The following is a 16430-nucleotide window of genomic DNA, read 5'->3' on the forward strand; positions in this document are numbered from 1 at the left end:
TTCAGACTTTTATTTTAATATCCACATCGGCCTAAACACTTTATAAAGAAGCCTTTTCATAAAAAAGTCTTTTTTAGTATAAATATTTTGTTAATTAGTAATGTACGTCATTAATAAATTGTCAAGGCACCATTAGAATAAAAACTATCTTACGTATATTTCCAAACCAGAATGAGCCAACACCAGAAATTACAAAAAAGTTGAAACAGTACTGAAAACAGTTTAAAAATAAGCTTTTATACTAATTACCGTATAACTATACATACTACATATTATATTTATGTCGCATTTATATATTTTATATTCATATCAAATCATTTATAATGCTACTAATTATTTTATCTGACTTCTAAAAATGGTAGGGAAAAGTAACTAGCAAAACAGGCAACATTAACATCCCCTTTTTGAACAATTGAATATAATGAGATGTAAATTAGCTGCAATGTAATGTCATATTGTTGTTTTATATTGTCAGCTTTATTTGCAAAAAAAACTACAGTTGGCTATGTACCGTTAGTACCTGGTAAAAGGTGGCCAAAAGGGATGGGGTATATTATGTATATTATTGTGGACTGAGAAGTGAAATGAAGATTAGTTAACGTCTACAATAGTGTTTAAATATATTTCGTATTATTATGAGTTAGTAACACTAATAGACTCTAGACAGCAAGTCCTGTATTTATATACATATAGCAGTGAATTTATTGTGTTTCAAGAATTTATAAATGGGTAGCAGGGCGTTTTCTGGTACAATACTGACAGTTGACAATAGACGCTTAATATATATATAATTTGACTGAAGTTTTAGAGGTGACTTTCCACTAAGAGTTTACCCATAGAAACGGTTTTGACTTAAGCATGAATATCGCAATGAGAAAATTGTGTATTTGCATACGAATTCGACGAAAGTAAATTAACATATGGCGGTGTGACAGTGACATGCGCATTGTGCACAACTAAAATGTAAAAGTAAGTTGTCAGACTTGGTGTAGACTTGACACGCGCAGCATAGCGCGATTATACGATAATATATTAATTTAGAATTTTATCTGTAGTGTAGCGCAGTGTTACCCATCTCTTCAGTCAGTGTTTTAAATGTAAATGGGGATCTTTGAATTAAAACTATTCATCTGAATAATTTATTTCCGGCAAATGCCGATCTGTTTTGTTACAGTACGAACCAGGTAAACAATTTGAATTGGAGCTCAAATCAGGCAGAACGGCGGTTTGCGACCTTGTGAATTGTGATGCTACGTCTACTATTGTGATTTGTTGTTACGCCCGGTTTTTTGCTAGTCAAGTGTTGAACAAGTTGCTGAGCGGTGCAGTACAATGTGATCGGAAGACTCAATAAATGATTTTATCATTTAAACCGTTGGAAGTTCGCATAGTTCCTATTTGGTAGCATCTGACCTTAGTTTTAAGTAAGAATTTGCGACCCACGCCGCGTAATAAAACTCCTACGCGCCAACAAGAAATTAACTCTGTCTTGTAACTAAAAACGACAGAATGTTAACAAAACTAGTCGATTTCTAGAGTAACTTTTCACTAATTTCTGTGTGTTATTAATATACGTTATATTATGAACTACAAATGATAGTATTTACAGATTTAAGTGTTGTATGATGTTAAGATCATTTCTTTTGGAGTATCGACTGATTTTATAAAGTTGTCAAGGTTGAAATACACTTTTAAGGAATAAGCTTCTCATTATTGGAACAGATGGCATAAATTGTAGTTAATTACTATTCTACAACCTTCTTTTAATTAGAATATTCTTAAGCTATATCATTTAAGACATTACTTATCTAATAAGGTGATTGTGTTAAATTTGAAATCATGTCCATTTTTACCGAGTTAAATATGGTGATCATGATGTCTTTTATCCATCAATTTTTTTTACAGATAATGATTAATATGAAAGAGGATTTGGACATCCTACTTAGTGTTGTAGACCTAAAATAAAGAAATCAACCAACCTGTTATGTTACAAAGTGAGAATGGATGAAAATGATATAATAATTTCTTCTACGGAGATAATTAAAGGTAACTAACTTTTATAAAAATATAGATAGTTTTACTGTAAATGAATGCATAAAACATACAACTACTAATACACCATAGTGTAATTTGATAATTCAAATTTCTGTGGAAATTACATTGTAATAATTATATGTTAGTTATAATTTGTAGATCAAGTTAAATATATATAAATATATCTTCTAAAATTAATAGAAGCTGTAAATTGTATCTAATTTATTACCATAATGCCTATAAAGCCTATTTATTATCTATAAATAGTTAAAATATTGGTTAGTTATTAAATATAATTTCAAATATGTGGGAGTCATAAACTCTAAGTAACACAATGACATCAACATCAACAAAGAGAATTACATCAGATGACAGTTACAAAGCTTCTAAGTGACCTTCAGGTTTTATGTAATCCATTACAAATTGTTTGTCAAGGTTCCTCTAAGTATTGGTAATGATATTTGTTCCTTTAAAATTGTGTGTACAAATTAGTTTTGGTATGAATGTAAATTCTTATTGGAAAACAGGCTAGTCAAATTCGGGGACTTTTATTTAATTTTTAACTAAGACAACACAAGTTGTTCAATTTGTAATATCTAACTGTGTAAATGGCTCAGTGTTCAAACAATTTATTAAATGTTGTACTCCAGATGTAACAATTATTTTGCAACACAGAAGATCATATTATCATTAGTAAGTTAAAACTAAGCTTTTCCTAATGATAGTATACTTACTTTTTTCTCTGATTACCTCATAACAGGTTTCAATAGTTTTCACTATTATGACTTTAAGGCAGTACTTGTATGTCAACCGTTGCATTAAAAGCATTTACAATATATGTATAGATGTATAACAAGACCTTGGTTAAGTGAAAACTCATGCAATACATAGAAGTGTTATAACAATATATCAATAAATATTGTGATATCCTTTACAAGTACATCTATTTCAATTTCACTATGGAATAAACGAGAAATATATAATAATCACCTAAAGGATAGTCAACTGTATTATTAGCCCATAACATATTTTAATAGTCAATCAACTTCGAAAAATTTGAAGAAGAGGTTTATCAATTTGACGTGTTTTTTTATATATAAAACTACATTGTTAACGTTTGATAACGTAATTAAAAAAAAAAACCTCCGAAATGTAATTTATAAAGTTTTCAAACTTTTATTATTAAACTTTTTCCTAAAATATCGCGATTTCATAATTATAAATTTACACGCAACTGTGGTTGTTATACAATCTATGTTTTATTTTATATTTCACCTTTAAACTGAACCTGCTGAGTTGGTTTCGATATATATATCGCCTAGTGGTTTCGTGCTATTCTCATCCCTGAGGTCGTTCCAACACGTAATAACAAAAGTCAACGACGTGTTACAAATATATTGACCTACGTGCATATAAAGGAAATAGAAACAAACGATTTTTACCAAACCAATAATAAATCCGCCGATGTCTCAGGCACATTTCTATGTCTCCTTGTTCAATTAAGTTCAATAAGCGATCAGATTTCACAGCCTACAAACTAGATCCAATTACTGTTTTACTCTGTACCATTATCTGTAAGAAAGAGTTGTGATTGTGTACTCAAGCATGTATAAGACTTCCACTCTTGTACGTTTTAACTACATGGGCATGGTAAAAGTGCATTACTTTTTATGTATATAAATTATGCAAGCCACATTGCATTTGCCATTATGTTGCAGCGCCGTCTTACCGTCGGTAATTTGCATACATTATGCATGGTGTTTTTGATAGATAAGAAAATAGAAACGTTAAAAGATCTACGAATAAAGTATCCGTAGATGTAAAAGTTCTCAAATAAAAAAAATAACTACATATTTACTTTTTGATCTTTTGTCATCTAAAGCTAGTAAATATATTTAGCACTAATGTCAGAGAGAGATATTAAATAGGCATATAACCCAAAATTTTCGGATTGGTTTTTATATTTTGTAAATAACAGGAACAATGTTATTATTGATACAAGTTTAATATAAAAGTTAGCATATCAAAGGTTGCATTATGGCAGATTGCTGAACAATCGTGTTATTCACTGTTTTATACCGTATTTTAATGTAAGCCTAGGTTTACAAATAAATACCGGCTTCATGATTGAGCAAAGTACTGGGTCGCCGGTTAACGCCGAAGAACAAAATTTGATTTCTAGTAAAACTATTTTCGTTTGTTAAGAAGATCATTATGAAATTGAAAGCTTTAAAGATTTCATTTACAAACTGACCACTGCCTTTCAGACTATGGCTTAAGATAAAAATTTATTAATTTAAAAATTGACTTCACACCATTAGTTATAAGTTCAAAAACCTAACTTAGACTTATGCTTTTTTAATATTTAAATATTCTAAGTGACCTGCATATTTACAATTCAAATCAAGCCTCCGCATGTTCTAAATTCAAAAATAGGCATGGCTTCCTACCCTACACATGCAATGATGTAGGGTGCAAGTGTTGGAGTGCCCTTGAAGTTATGTAACGTATGGCCCAAGGACAGACGGAAAAAATATTTGCATTTGGTTTAGTGTTGCAAATAGAATTTCGAAATTCGAATTAGAAATAAACAATATGAAAATGTACTTCTATTCGGAAATCAAGCGTGCGTCTATCATTTTTGTTTCTGCCTTCCAAAGTGAACGGCTCTCGGTTCATTAGGTCTAATACAATATTGATTTAAATAGGCATTTTAAACACATTATCACTCATTTTTACTACAGTAATGTTGTTATTACTATCCTGCTAATAACCGCGTTTATTGTCGTTGGAAAAGACTATGTACAAGGTTGGTGCTACATGAAACATAATGGTATCACTTAACATCAGGTAAGCCTCCTATTACATAAAAAAACGCTTAAGTTATTCTACGCTCTTATCAATTTTCCTTGTTACGTTGCATGTAAATAATAGTATGCGAAATTACCTCTTAACTGGTGCAGGGTTACCTGTCAAGAGTTGAAACGCCATTCTAGCGTTAATTAGAATTTGATCAATTTCGTCGTTCGCCTTGAAATGAGGGCTGGTGTGCTTATTTTAGCATCGATTCCTTTTCAAGGTTTCTAAGTTGGTGTTAAAACGAAAAAGTGTACAACTTTGCTACCGACTTACACCAAAGTTGAAGCAATTTCAAAGAAATGTAATCCCTAATATGAGTTTACTAAGTTTGAAACGTAACACATAAAATATTTGTTTGTCAAATCTTATGTATCTATGTAAATGTATTTTTTAATACTGTTACGCATTACGGTGTGGTATTTTATCGATTTACTGTTACGCTTAGATTGTTAGTTTTGTCGAATATAACAAATATATAAGATACATATGGTAATACTATTCGTTGTAGACCGTAGTTACTTTTCATAGAACAGGAGGATTACTCGATTTTACAAAGAGAAGCATTTATTCCTAAACAAGTGCTTATTTAAATATTCATGATATAATGCAAACATTTGACATGCATAAAACAATATCAACACAGCGTCGTAATTGGTCATTTAATTATTACAGAGCCAATTCCGAGTATTTTTTATGCATGTACCAATTAACGTGGTCAGCGAAAATTAATGGCATTCGAGCAGAGATGACTTCAATTAAAAGTTGTGTCAATATACTTTAGGTATAGTTGCCTGAATTGGAGTACGTTTTTACATAAATACATCTATCTATACCATATGTATTCGGAAATTAATACTATTGCTTCAAAACTTTTCTAGAGCATCAAGTGTTTATTGGCCACTCAGTCCTTAAGATCTTATGTCTAATCTTCAAAGTACTCTTTACCAAAATTATGTTTACTGTCAATTATTTTACAGCTTACTAATACGAAGTATTCACCCTTTAGTTTTTCTTAATATAAGTGCAGACTGTAACAAATCTAACTCTGAAAAACTATTAAATGTTATTTCTTTAGGTGGAGTTAGACAAAATTACTTAGAAGCATGCGAAAGTTTGAGTTTTGCGAATTGAAAGAGTATTTTATTTCGTAAGCAATTCAAAGTCTGATTGAATTTAAAAGAAAAGCTGGTAAAGCAAATCAATTTAGGAAGTGGTTTGCCGTGTATTGGCTTCTAGAATTCTGTTGCTTTGCCTGATATGTATCTTGATAAAGAAATATGAAAAATACCAAAGCCATACCAAATCGGAACAAAAACTAACTATAATAATGTAATTTTACTTTAACTAAGACATGTGGTTATGTTTTTTCAGATAGATTATATTTCGCAACCCTCAAAACTGGTTACAAACCAAAGCCTACGCGCAATAGTAAATACTTCCACATTGAAGATGAGATTGTTTATGAAAACTTCTACTATGATTTTGGCCCTTATCATCTGTGCCATTTGTATCAATTTTGCAACAAGCTTAATGAGGAATTGGAGAAGAATCCGAAGAAAAAAATCGTCTTCTACACTAGCAATAGTGAAACTCTTAGGCTTAACGCGGCCTATCTTATTGGGAGTTATCAGGTTAGAATATTTAGGCATTGATGATTATCGTACGTGTGACTATAAAAGATGAATATTTACTTATATTAGAAGGTCATGTTCATTGCTTGTCTTTATAATTCAGCTTCTATATGTTATTAAATATATCCCTTATTAAAAAAAAAACCTTAAACTGTAATTCCCATCATCACAGCTTAACACAATATGACAGATTAAGAACGACAAAAGAATACTTTAGTTATTTATCTATGTTAAACTGTTCATATTTCATTCATTTTGATCTCAAATGTTTAATTTGAAATAAATTAAATTTTGGCTTTATTATAACTGCTACTTGTCTGGTACAAAAAAAACTTGTATAGGAAAAACACAAATTCTTTCGTATAGCGTAGCTTTGATAAAAAATAGTTTTTTTTTACAATAAACTGCGTAGGTAACAGAGCTTACGTCGTTCAGCAGTGTTTTAGATTAACGTTTTATTGGATAATCGACTTGCGTGGGACGTTGTATCGTATCTATTTTAGCAAAATTACAGTTTGATTGTATTAGCTTAGATGTTATTTATATCATTCGTAAGGTATTACTAATATATTACTTGAAAAAGTTGTGGCAAGAGTATATTTTAACCCCGAACATTCGAGGGAACGGCAGAGCCTTCATCACCATCATTAATGAAAGGATCTAGGAAAATATCAGAATAGTTTTATTAATATATTTGATTAATGTATGTATTTTACGCTAGAATAGCATTATTCAATAGTTGTTTCCATGAGTCAAATCACTGAAGTGTTATGAAATCCTAACAATGATCAATAAAAACTCCATCAATCATGAAAGTTATCATTGATATCAGACAGTATGTTTTAATAGGAACAGAGTCGTAATTATCCTACTATGTTTGTCGAAGGCGTTCGCGATAACTACAGAATATATTTAGCGTTCTAGATAAGAGAACCTTTAATACAGTTAACGGCAACGAAACGTCAGCAAATTCACTTAATCTGATTGTTTGGATTGTGCTTCAAACGAATAAAACTTTGGCTCTTTGAATATTGAGATATTTGATTTCTTGATTATTCCAGTTTGTTATTAGGTTATACTATTATTAGTATAATAGTACTCATTTTGCAAATAATGAACCACGTCATAGTTATATCATTATGTGAAATAATGAACAATTATTTTTTTATTACATGGTATTTTTATTTCATTTGCGATTCTCAAAACAGCTTGAGTGAGTTTTAGTAACAAAACATAAATATTATTTTCATGATTCCAGATAATATATCTGGGCTCCTCCCCTGGTACGGTCCACAAACAGCTAACAGAAGGTACTTGGTCCTTATTGAATTTCCGTGATGCGTCAGGCGGACCAGCGCTCTTTGATATATCGCTTCTAGATGTGCTGCAGGGCGTCAAAGTGGCGCATGATGCGAAATTCTTCGACTTCGAGCACTTTGATACGGAACAGTATTTGTTTTATGAGGTGAGTGCTGAATTTGAGATGTTAAAGACCTCAATACGTCAATTTTTAGAAGGATTAAATAAGTCAGTGTTAGTCAGGGACTTGACAATATGTCTGGACCTTGCCTCATTGTGTACTTAACAGTACCTTTCTATTTTTTAATTAATAGTTGAAATCTTTTAACCAATGGTGAAAAAACTATTCGGAGTTACATTAATAATTTTTAAGACAAGTCATTCAGTCTAGTTATCCTACATTCGTCCAGATGTATATCATCACATTTATTTTAACCGCAGAGCTTTAACGGTGGTCCTACATACCATCTTGATTGGATTTATTTACAGAATTCTTAATAATATACCACAAAACATTACTTGTATTGACTTAAAGCTTCATTAATTTGAGTTTAGTAAAACAGTATTATCATAAACGGAATTGAGAATATATAATATTGTACGTGACCATAAAATTTGCAGAAAGTAGAAAACGGTGATCTCAACTGGATAATACCCGGGAAAATGCTGGCGTTTTCCGGTCCTCACCATCGTTCGCGCTTGGACCGGGGATACCCCTTACATAGCCCGGAACACTACCACGAATACTTCAAGAAGCACCACGTGACCACCATCGTTCGGCTTAACAAAAAATCATATGATGCAAGGCAGTTTACGGCGCATGGATTTGAGCATAGGGAATTGTTCTTTGTCGACGGTTCGGTGCCTTCGGATCTGATAGTCAACAGGTTCATAAGGATCTCTGAGGTGGCGAAAGGCGCTGTTGCTGTACATTGTAAAGGTAAATTTGTTAATGTTATATGTGCTTTAATAAACAATTATTTGGGATGGGTCCTCGTAAACATTCAGTTTGGAACACACAGTTGTTAGAAGAACTTCTAAAAAATTTACCATAAATGCTCTTTAACAACGGAAAATGCAAATATAATAGAAGTCTGAAAGAAAGAATGTTAAACACTCGAGCGATAAATAAGATTTTGTCGAAATACATATAAATGGAACAGAATTGTATGTCTGCGCCTATTATATATTTAACAACTGCACCAAATTCGTTTTTTTTTTGTATTCGTAATTATCATATCAACAAATCAAAGAGATTTTCTTTAAGTACTAAGACCGATTTACGGGTAAAACTGTAGTGCAAAAGTACCAAAATTTTCAGCGGGTCTTGGCCGTACAGGAACTCTGATAGCATGCTACATGATGAAGCACCATGCCTTCACAGCTCGAGAGGCTATCGCCTGGCTTCGGATCTGCAGACCTGGATCTGTTATTGGCCACCAGCAGTGGTTCCTCGAGAAGTGAGTACGGTACAAATGAGAGACGCTGTTATATTAATGTCATCTTTATCTCGATACGATCTTCGACGTAAACTCAAGAAATTATTGCATAAAGAGTAGAGTCCTTATCAAAAATATATAAATGTATGATATGCACTCCGTTATGATGCCTGTTTTATATATAAATAACACCGAATAACCTGTATTTTTACAATTGCATACATTTTACTTGGCCTATTTATAATTGAAGTGCATTATATAGGCAACATCTTTTACAGCATTCAACCTCGGATGCATGCTGAAGGAGACGCACACCGTCGAAGACACAACATCACATCGCTACCCGTGTTTGCACGAGGGATATACAGTGACTTGGCCCCGGAGCCGGTACCAATACAAGAAAAACCAGTTTCGTTGCAGACCATATTACACGCCAAGAATGCTAATACCAATAAGGTAGGTTTTGTATGGCGATAACTGTTTTCATATTAAAGTGAGAAACAAATTGATATTTTTTACAAGAGTACGAGATACAGTTAACTAATAAATATCCATCATTGGTATTGTAGCGCTTATATTATGTAGAAAACGAAGGAGAAGAAAAACTTTTAGCTATCCTTACTTCATAAATTCAGCATATGTTTCATCTCATTAAACAATGATACATCTTTAAATCCATTTAGGATTAATTGCATATTACTGTGAACACAATGACATCAACTGTGAAAGTTGACTATGTAACTTAATTTAAAATGATATACTTTTCTATATTCCAGCTGGACAATGCCAATGCCCTTAACGCGAACGAGACAGATCGAGAAAACAATATAACGCAAGTCATTGGCAAGTACAAGACTACCGCCTCCCCGATGTTACCAGTTAAAGTGTTCACACCAAAAATGAACTATATGCTTCCCACGAACAATGTAAAGAATGCCAATAACACCAACCTCAAACCACAGCCGAGATTAATAAATTCAACGATTAAATCTCACTACGCGGCCAAAACGTCCACTTTCCCCCCTACAAGAGGTGCCAACTCCCAAGCCAAATTAACTGGGGTCAAAGCTCAATTTACGGGCAAAAACAGCTTCCACGGCCGTGCCAATCTTGCGCGACCGGCAAACTACACTCACGGCGCAAGCCCCATCAAGACATTTACCAGAAAAGCCATGAGTGCCACAAAAATGACGTCAAACGACACAAACGCCGTCACAACCGTCAGCAATGTTACCACAACTTTGACAACGCTGACGGAAAATTGTCATTTGAATGGCAAAAACCGTCTTCCATCAGAGCCGAATCTCAAAGCTACACCAAAAACTCCCGTAATAAACAGTGCCAGGAAGAAAATGATTGTTCGATCAAATTCCATTTCCCGTAAAAAGCTTCCTAAAAGTGTCACCAAAAGTAATCTCGAAGCGAGCCAAGAGCTATCATCAAGCGATACCAATATAACCAACATCTCTGTTGATTCCCTAGACACGCCCTTCAGGTTCAGACGAAAACGGGATAAATCTAAAAGTCCCGAACCGATGGACACCTTATCTAACTCGGTTATAACTGCTGATGTGACTCCAGAAAACTACGAGGAGACAAATAATTCGCAAGGGAATAAGTTGTATAAAATTAAGGCATTACGAAAAAAATGTCCTGCATTCGGTGTGAGCCTACTGAAGAAAGAGGGTGTCCAAACAAGATCGAGTAGTTGCGCTAGCGGTTCAACCGTGAAGAAGAAATGATCTCTACTTAGCGTAGCGAGTTAGTTATAGTTGTGCATAGCACATGTTGTATTTGTTTTAGGAAACTCGAGGGACGTTTTTGATAATCTATTGGAATCAAGTGCATATTTACAGCATTTATCAATAAAAACGATTTCGCAGACATCGATTGGATAATGAATTTCTATTATATATTATCATAAATGATCCTTCGAGCCGGATTGGTAGGTTTGTTTAGATTCGTGCCGACTGACTTGTTAACCCATATCACGTTTGTTCCCTAATAAAAAGGTTTTCTAAACAAATTTATCAATTAAGTAATCGCTTTATAGACACCAATAATTGCTAAAATACGCAAATCCGTGGGCGTTTCTTGTAATTATTGCTTTTAAAAATTCGGTCTAACTATTTATATTATACGGTTATTTAATTTTAAAACAGATAGAACCAGGAATATTTAAAACCTATATTTTTGGGAAATACTTGAGGTTATATTAAACAGTTACATATATCGTGAGAGGCGCCTACGCTTACGTATTTTAGCAAAATGAGCCTAAATGTTTATTATATTTCTTATTATATAGACATAAGTGGTTGAATGTCCAATAATTAGTTGTGTTAAGTTTCAAAACTGTTTTGCATGCTATATTTTTACCCACCTTTATTTATATTTTTTTTATTATTTTATTTAAAACAATTTATACATATCTAAAGTATATTGTAACGTTTCGATTAATACATAATTCAGAAAAAGAAAATTTTTATATTTGTTCTGAAAGAGCATCATTATGTTATTTATATCTTAAATTTATTATAAAAAAATATTTTATTTTATTTCTTTTGAAAATGCTTTATATTTTATTTTTATTATACATACAAACGTAAAGAGTTATTGGAATTTCAAGTTAGTTGTTAAGATGACATATTTTTGTAATATAATTATTTTATTGTTAGTATATAAATGCCATTTAAGCTTTTCAAGGCTTCCTTGTTATACTTAACATGATTTATTGTATCTTAGTTTTTGCAATATTTTGCATGAGTTAATAGTTATATAATAGTTAACTTACATTTAGTATGTTACTAAGTAATCGCATTATTATGATTTGAAAATTAATAGAGTCATTGAATTATATATTATATAAAATACAGTCGAATTTATAGTCATATCACAAATTGTATTTCAAAATATTTTCTTTGTTATATCATCCTGGATTTGTTTGAGCAAATTATATGTTGAGGTTAGACGCAGTATTATTGTCAAAGAGTAAACACAATCAGTAAAATTACATGAAAACTATAATGTATAATTCTCTATTGTTACATTTTATTATTGTTTATTTAATTACGCACTTCTGGTTTTTTCCGCTGGTTGCCTTCCTAATCATTTAAGTGACCCGATTTTATTTGTAATGTAATTTACAATTTTATGTTATGAGAAATACATTTAATTATTTGCAACAAAAATCCAATAACAACAGCAACCACCAGTTTTTAAGTTTACTGAATGCTGCATAAGACGTCAATATATATTTTCAATAGGTAAGATAAGTATAAAGTGTCCCAAACTAATTGTAGTGAAACTTTACAAGATAATGTAAACAAAATTTATATTAGTTGTGTTATAATATAAGACTGTTGTTTATGCCATTTTTAATACTTTATCTAGTGTGTGGTACTTACAATATTAGAAAACATGCAACTATACGGTGTCGGCTTAAACATAATCAATTTTTATTAAGAACATGATCTGTCCATCCTACTAAATAATGAAGTAATTGGTCCTTCGGTACGGATTTTTTAAAGTTTTTAGATAATATTGTAAGTACAGCCCGGACTGTTAGTATTTAGGCAGCTGGTGAGCCGTTTTAAACGTACTGTATACATTTGGGTCTAACTTGTCGTTTTTCTGTCATTGTTGGTTGTGTATTTAAAATCTAGTATAACAATTGACTGATTGACTGATGTTTTAAGGAATATTTTTGATGCATAATGCTGATAATGAAACAGCTGGCATCTAAAATTAAAAGCGCTTTGGCAGTGACGGTTGTGCAATGAATTAATTAAAGTACAGGAGAAACATTTATTTTCATTTGAACATACAACAATTAAAGTGAGAAATACTCGTGCAGGAATTTGTACTTTGAGTTTTATAAAATATTAAAGGGTTGTAGTCATGTTAATTAGAATGAAATAAAAATTGCTCTTTTTATTTAACTATAGTTAACAATAACAATACCGACTTAGTAAACAGGTATTATTTATAATATGAATGATTGCCTTGCGTTGTTTTACTAAAAGTCAATTGTTATACTCACAAAATGGTGCGAGATTATGTCATAGATTTACATTGCTTTTGATTCTTGTAGATATAGGAATTTTAATTTGACATTTATTGATCATGATTTACATTTATAGATAATTGTTTTTACAATCGAACTGGGCTGAATTTCATATTTTGTTTCTGCTGGTATAGAGTTGGCTTGTATGAAGAACTTTAAAAATAATTTAGCATTAGTGATCGAATAGAGCTTTGAATTTGAATTTCCTAACTTAGCTTAAGTTGTTTCCATTGAAATTCGGCCTAGTTAATGACAAAGGTGATGATAATGAATGTAAGGCTGATTTTTTAATCGTTTATTCTATACATGTTATGGAAAGATAACGATTATGAAATTTCGCCATAAAAGAGCCATTCAGACACAGGTATCGTAAGTACTTTGAATACCGCTTCCAAATATTTCTCTCAAAAATGTTTATTTCAAACATGGAATTATGAAAGTCAATGTTAGGAATCGTACTTCTACAGTTAACGTGTTACACTATTTTTTTAATCTTAATATTTATTTATATTCACAGATATATTTTATATAGTGATTTGAAGTGTCACTGAACTCCCTATCACACATCAATCACGCCTATCATCACCCATTTTAGTATATCACGGTTTTCGATGGATTATAATCAATCGAAAAAGATTACGCATTAAATTATGCAGCTTTCGAATAATAATGCGACTGTTTACATATCGCGAGATAGATCTGAGGTTGATTACAATTTTTTAGCGAAAAAAATTTATTCTTTATATAACAAAAACCTGTGTCTGAACGGCTTATACTAGGAATGTTATACATGGATTCGGGACCAGATTAACCCAATATGTATATATTAATTTTATATATGTTGTGATCAATCTAATCAGTTACTAATGCACCGTTACATAGGATGTGTATTCGAGTAACACCGTATGGTGAATAATCTTGCTTAATAAAAGATATATTACTATTTACTTGGTTGTTTTATTGACCTCAAGGACATGTTGATAATATTAAATAATTCATAACTCGTTTGTATAGTTTAGTCTGTAGGAACTGTAACGAACCAGGTTGGTGGTGCCGAAGGCTCCGTAGTAGTAGTAGTTGGAGCTGGAAATATAATCATTTATAATTTAGAGTGGAGTAAATAAGTTCATTTAAATGTAAGCTCACACATTCATAAGTCTGGCTAGCCAACGCCGTAAGTACAGTATAAAGTCCATGGAAATTTAAGCTTTTAGTAATATTTTTGTCTTGGAAGTTGTAATCTTACCTGGTACACATTGATAATGAATTTCTAAATATTTGCCCGTGCCTGGACAGGGATCCCCGAATTCATCAGCATTCGCTAGTAAAGTACAAGACTGTTGCATGTGACACCTAAAAAAACATTAATTTCATAATTGTAATCCTGTATATATAAATGAACGAAAAAACGTTTATTTTTAACATGCATTTTTTGTGTCATGGATATTTCTATAAATATGGTAGTAATTTTTAAACTTTATTAAAGTATCACATTTTTTTAAATCTTGCATGAAGGACATCTACAGCTCAACAGACTTGTTACTAAAACCGGCACCAAGACTCTTATTTGAATTTGTGGTTAAAAAAGTGCTTGATGAGGTTTGTCATTTGGGCTGTCGTGGGGCACTTGCCTGAAGGACGAGACAGCTGACTAGGGAACGCTGAGGCTAGACTTACCTAGTCCTACCTAGAAGTATTCTTACCTATTATGTGCAACGCGCATAGTTTGGGTTGAGAAGCAGTTGGTATTCCAATTAGTGTTCCCGTTTTTATTGCAAATTGTTATCAAAAATCGTCCATAGCTTGCTCGAATAAGCCGTATAACGGAGCCGTTGTTACATTCAATGTTTAATGTTCTTCCTTCACATGCGTATCTTGTATCTATTTGAGGAGACTCTGTAAGTTAATTCGTACTGAAGTCAATAAAGTGAATCCAATGAAACGACACGTTTCAAAATTAATTGACGAATCGAAAATGAGATGCGGCTACTATGCGTGATATCTGATGTGTTAATTTAAAATAGAAATATATTTATTTGTTAATTTCTTAAGCTTTTAAGCTATTGTGTTATATATACCAGTTACACACAATCCGAGGATAGCACCAAAAATAAATAGTGTAAAAAATTTCATTTCACCAACATACAAAGAAATATAGCTTCAAAGAGGTACGATTGAGACACAAATACTGTAAGATGACTTTGAATTCGAATGTTTGTTTATAAACTACGGTGACCTATGGGTTACAGAGATATGATTGTATTATATCACACATAAGAAAAGCTACATTTTAATAAAATAATAAATTTTATTAATATACCTATTGTTTTCATAATAACTAATCCTCCATTTAAAGAAAACACTTTTTCAACGGATTGAAGTTATGTATTATTATAAACTTATAATTATTTTACATAATTTTAAATTATATATAATTAATTTCATTCTGCAAAAACCCGTGATCTTTTAGTCGATATCAACTCCGAGAAAATAAATACAGATAATATAACTTTCTCTACAGCTGTGATACTTTTTGACATTCAACACCTTTTGTCTTCAATCACCGTGACCACGCACGATGAAAAGTACGACAGACGTCGGATTTTTTTTTAAATTATGAAAAATAATGATAAGTTTATAATATTAGGTATATATAGGTTTATAATATTTATATCCTTACATATGAATATTTTTAAATATAATATATTTAATTAATCAAAGTATGAAGTTGTATGAAGTTTTCTATTTTATGTTATTATATTATATTTTGTTATGTTTATTATATTTTGCCATCTCATAGGTAGTTCATTGATCCCTTTACTAAAAATCCAGTCGGACGGGAATCAATAAAATCTGTGAAGGCGATTTGGACTGCCCCATCAGAGTTAAATTTTTTCCCTTTCAAGAAGTTGTCCAAATTTCGAAAAAAAAAATGGTAATCTGTTGGAGCAAGGTCAGGGGAGTACGGAGGATGTCTTAGACATTCCAATTGAAGCTCTTCTAATTTGGTAGCCGTCTATTGTGCAGTGTGTGGTCTAGCGTTGTCGTGAAGTAGCAGTGGCGTGGAGCGATTGACCAGCCTAGTTTGTTTAGCCACTAGCTTTT

General features: G+C 31.8%; 1 protein-coding gene and 1 long non-coding RNA gene across 7 annotated transcripts; one reads left to right on the top strand and one right to left on the bottom strand.

The window, feature by feature from the left end:
• The first annotated feature begins 998 nt into the window (after positions 1 to 998).
• Positions 999 to 11760, top strand: LOC123714979 (dual specificity protein phosphatase CDC14AB-like). Of its 6 annotated transcripts, none has more exons than XM_045669699.1 (8): positions 999 to 1816; positions 1906 to 2046; positions 6265 to 6524; positions 7783 to 7989; positions 8445 to 8763; positions 9145 to 9283; positions 9541 to 9718; positions 10039 to 11760. In XM_045669699.1, the coding sequence occupies exons 2-8, from the start codon at positions 2001 to 2003 to the stop codon at positions 11002 to 11004; spliced, it is 2115 nt and encodes a 704-aa protein (XP_045525655.1). In that variant the 5' UTR covers positions 999 to 1816; positions 1906 to 2000; the 3' UTR covers positions 11005 to 11760. The 6 variants fall into 6 exon arrangements, with proteins under 6 accessions (XP_045525655.1, XP_045525656.1, XP_045525659.1 ...); XM_045669700.1 differs by having other exon boundaries at positions 999 to 1424; XM_045669703.1 differs by having other exon boundaries at positions 999 to 1401.
• Positions 11761 to 14372: 2612 nt separating this feature from the next.
• Positions 14373 to 15529, bottom strand: LOC123715536. The gene is made up of 4 exons (XR_006754444.1): positions 15404 to 15529; positions 15029 to 15221; positions 14572 to 14678; positions 14373 to 14408 (listed from the first exon to the last, which is right to left on the bottom strand). It is a non-coding gene; the product is annotated as an uncharacterized LOC123715536 (long non-coding RNA).
• Positions 15530 to 16430: the final 901 nt, after the last annotated feature.

The sequence above is a fragment of the Pieris brassicae genome, chromosome 10 (genome assembly GCF_905147105.1).
Source record: "Pieris brassicae chromosome 10, ilPieBrab1.1, whole genome shotgun sequence".
NCBI classification, from domain to species: domain Eukaryota; kingdom Metazoa; phylum Arthropoda; class Insecta; order Lepidoptera; family Pieridae; genus Pieris; species Pieris brassicae.

Bases quoted from the DNA above. Each gene is read 5' to 3' on its own strand.
- LOC123714979 (XM_045669699.1), top strand. From the start codon at position 2,001: ATGGATGAAAATGATATAATAATTTCTTCTACGGAGATAATTAAAG. The intron at 6,525-7,782 runs GTTAGAATATTT...TCATGATTCCAG, and splicing joins ATCTTATTGGGAGTTATCAG to ATAATATATCTGGGCTCCTC. The intron at 9,719-10,038 runs GTAGGTTTTGTA...TCTATATTCCAG, and splicing joins AGAATGCTAATACCAATAAG to CTGGACAATGCCAATGCCCT.